This window comes from Micropterus salmoides, unplaced genomic scaffold (genome assembly GCF_014851395.1).
Source record: "Micropterus salmoides isolate LMB-PRFRI ecotype aquatic unplaced genomic scaffold, ASM1485139v1 Ms_hic_scaffold_1, whole genome shotgun sequence".
Lineage (NCBI taxonomy): Eukaryota > Metazoa > Chordata > Actinopteri > Centrarchiformes > Centrarchidae > Micropterus > Micropterus salmoides.
Window position 1 is genome coordinate 34,046,462 of NW_024040040.1, and position 2,647 is coordinate 34,049,108.

Sequence of the window (2,647 nt, forward strand, 5' to 3'; positions counted from 1 at the left end):
CAATTTGGAAACACCTGCCTCCCTCTGCCTTACAGAGCTACACACCTACAGCTCAACATTCGTCGGCAGTTTTAGTTTCTTGTGATGGTCAAAAATAGTTTCAAATGCTTTTCCACCCGAACAATAAAACTGTTAAAACCTAGTTATAAGTAAGTACTAGAGCTGAAATTATACGTCCATTAATTGATTAGTCGATCAACAGAAAATGAATCAGCAACTTTCTACTATCGACTAATTGTTTAAGGGATTTTTAAAATCAAAATACCAAAATTTCCCTAGTTGTCTGTAATACCATAGTACAGTGATATATGGCTGGTCAAAACAAGACATTTGAAGATGTCCCGAAGGACTGTGGATACCCCTCCCCCCACCACCTTATTTTCTGAGATTTTACAGACCAAATGATTTATCATAAAGCCCTAGTGCAAATGAGTAATGGCTGCCATACTGAATATACAGTATGCAATACAAATAATGTACTGACTTTCACAAACAGTGGTTGACTGAGGTTAATAGAAATGAAAGGTGATATGCATTTTTTCCTCTTCCGAAGTAGGTGTCAGATGGTTTATTAGGTGTGAAAACAAGCGCAAACACATCATAAACAACTTCCAAATGAAGAACTGTAGTTCACATTGATTGTAGGAGCCACTGGGTGTTTTTGTCTACTGAAAAAACTGCACTCGATATTTTGTGAATATAGCTTGGAGAGATGGGCCAAAACCTAACTCTTTCATGTGTACAATGTCAGATGCACTCCCTTCATGCATTTGCCAAAGTGAGACCCAAATGTGATCTTACAGTGGTTGGATATGGATCATTTACCACTACAGTCGTGGTTCCACTTCTGGCTTTGGGACAATAATAAAAATAACTTGTAATGTGTTGCCTGGCCTGAACTGTAACACTAAATGTTGATGTCACACTACTGCTGGGCCTCACTGCTCCAGTCAGGGATGGAAAAAGTCTTAGACTGCCTTTTCTCCTCTTCTCCTATGATGTAGTCCACATGGATACATATATGTCTGGCGCTTTCCTCCGAGGGATACATGCTGACCTCTCCGGTGACCACCGTGTCTTGCACCACATCCACCGGAGTGTCCAGGTACAGCACCGCCTGCTTCCAGTGCGTCTCCGGTTTGAACGGAGACGTGGAGAGCACAAGCGCCTGCGGCTTGTCCGGGCAGGGGAAAGTCACCGTGAAGTAAACACAGAGAGCGTTCACCGCCGCCGAGCCGAACGACTCGCACCTGAACTTGCCCTTCACCGACCGCAGCTCCTCCACGGTGACCGAGTACAAGTCGAGCTCGGCGAAGCGCGCCGGGTGGGAGAGCACGTCCTCGACGGTCACCGAGTTCACAGTGATGTCGGAGTTCATGATACATCTCCTGGCGAAGTCGGACATGCAAGACATGTCGACGCCGTACTGGTCCTTGACGGTGTACCAGAAATGTAAGCGGTCCTCCACCACCGGGTCGCAGATGGGTGCGATGTAGAGCTCGGCTTTGCTGGGAAGGATGATGCCACCGGGCTTTAACCACTTGTCGCGCGCGTAGAGGACCGAGTTGAGCATGGACTCGTGCAAGAGGGCATAACCCATCCACTCGCTCACTATCACTTCCACCATCTCCGGTAGGTCCACTGTCTCCACTGTGCCTCGAATGACTTCAATTTTGTCCTCCATATTGTTCTGTTTCACTATCTTCACAGCCTGCTCGGCGATAGAACAGGCTTCGACTGCGTACACTTTCTTAGCACCGGCTTGTACACAGAACATGCTTAAAACGCCGGTTCCTGCCCCGACGTCCAGTACAACTTTACCACGTATGGACTCACTGTTCCTTAGTATCGCCATCCGGTACGTGTTAGTTCGGACGTGGTCCGCTATCATTTCCTCGTGGATAGTCACATCGGTATAGCTGTCAAAGTACAGCCTGTCCTGTCGGGTTTTATCCAATTTTCTTTTCTTTACGACATGAGACATCTTCTCGGTGTGATGCTGCAACCTCGCAGTGTTTTTGTTGCGCTACTTCCGCATTGCGGTATCTGGAACTTGTAGTTTTCCAGAGCACACAATACCAATGCACAATTCGAGACACAAATTTGAGTAGACTACAATTCCCACGGCCAAACGACAGTGTGCTCGAAATGCTGCATTCACGGTCAGCGGGAAGATGGTACATATGAGCTTCTACTGGGTAGATTAGCGAGGAATGACAGAAACGGTGCGCCACTCTTCTTTCTCCAGGTTGCCTCATCAATTTTAGAGGTGAAATGGCACAACACGGAAAATCCGTATCACTAGTTGGACACTGACAAACTCTTTTTATGTATTTGTTTCGTTATCATAGGCCTTTATTTCATCTACTGTAATAGCCTATTACATTATTGTTCGTCTGTGTATTTTCATGAGGCTACTGTTTAGTTTTGAAGAAAAAATTACATTAGTTATAGAAACTATGAAATAGGGTTGCCTGTCCTTCAGATGTGGAGAAAGATGGAAGGAATGACTAGAAGTGCATGAAACCTGAGAATTAATTTACCCCCACTATGTCTTTTTAATTCATACTTTGCTACGTTATTTTGTATTTTGTGTATTTGTCTTGTTAAAGTGTTAATATATTTGCCTCTTAATGATTCACAGGTG

At 44.9% G+C, this 2,647-nt stretch overlaps 1 protein-coding gene across 1 annotated transcript; it reads right to left on the reverse strand.

Annotated features, from left to right (window-relative positions):
• Positions 1 to 531: 531 nt before the first annotated feature.
• prmt6 (protein arginine methyltransferase 6) lies at positions 532 to 2,036 on the reverse strand. The gene has a single exon (XM_038724930.1). The coding sequence runs from the start codon at positions 1,982 to 1,984 to the stop codon at positions 926 to 928; it is 1,059 nt and encodes a 352-aa protein (XP_038580858.1). The 5' UTR covers positions 1,985 to 2,036; the 3' UTR covers positions 532 to 925.
• Between the last annotated feature and the right edge of the window lie 611 nt (positions 2,037 to 2,647).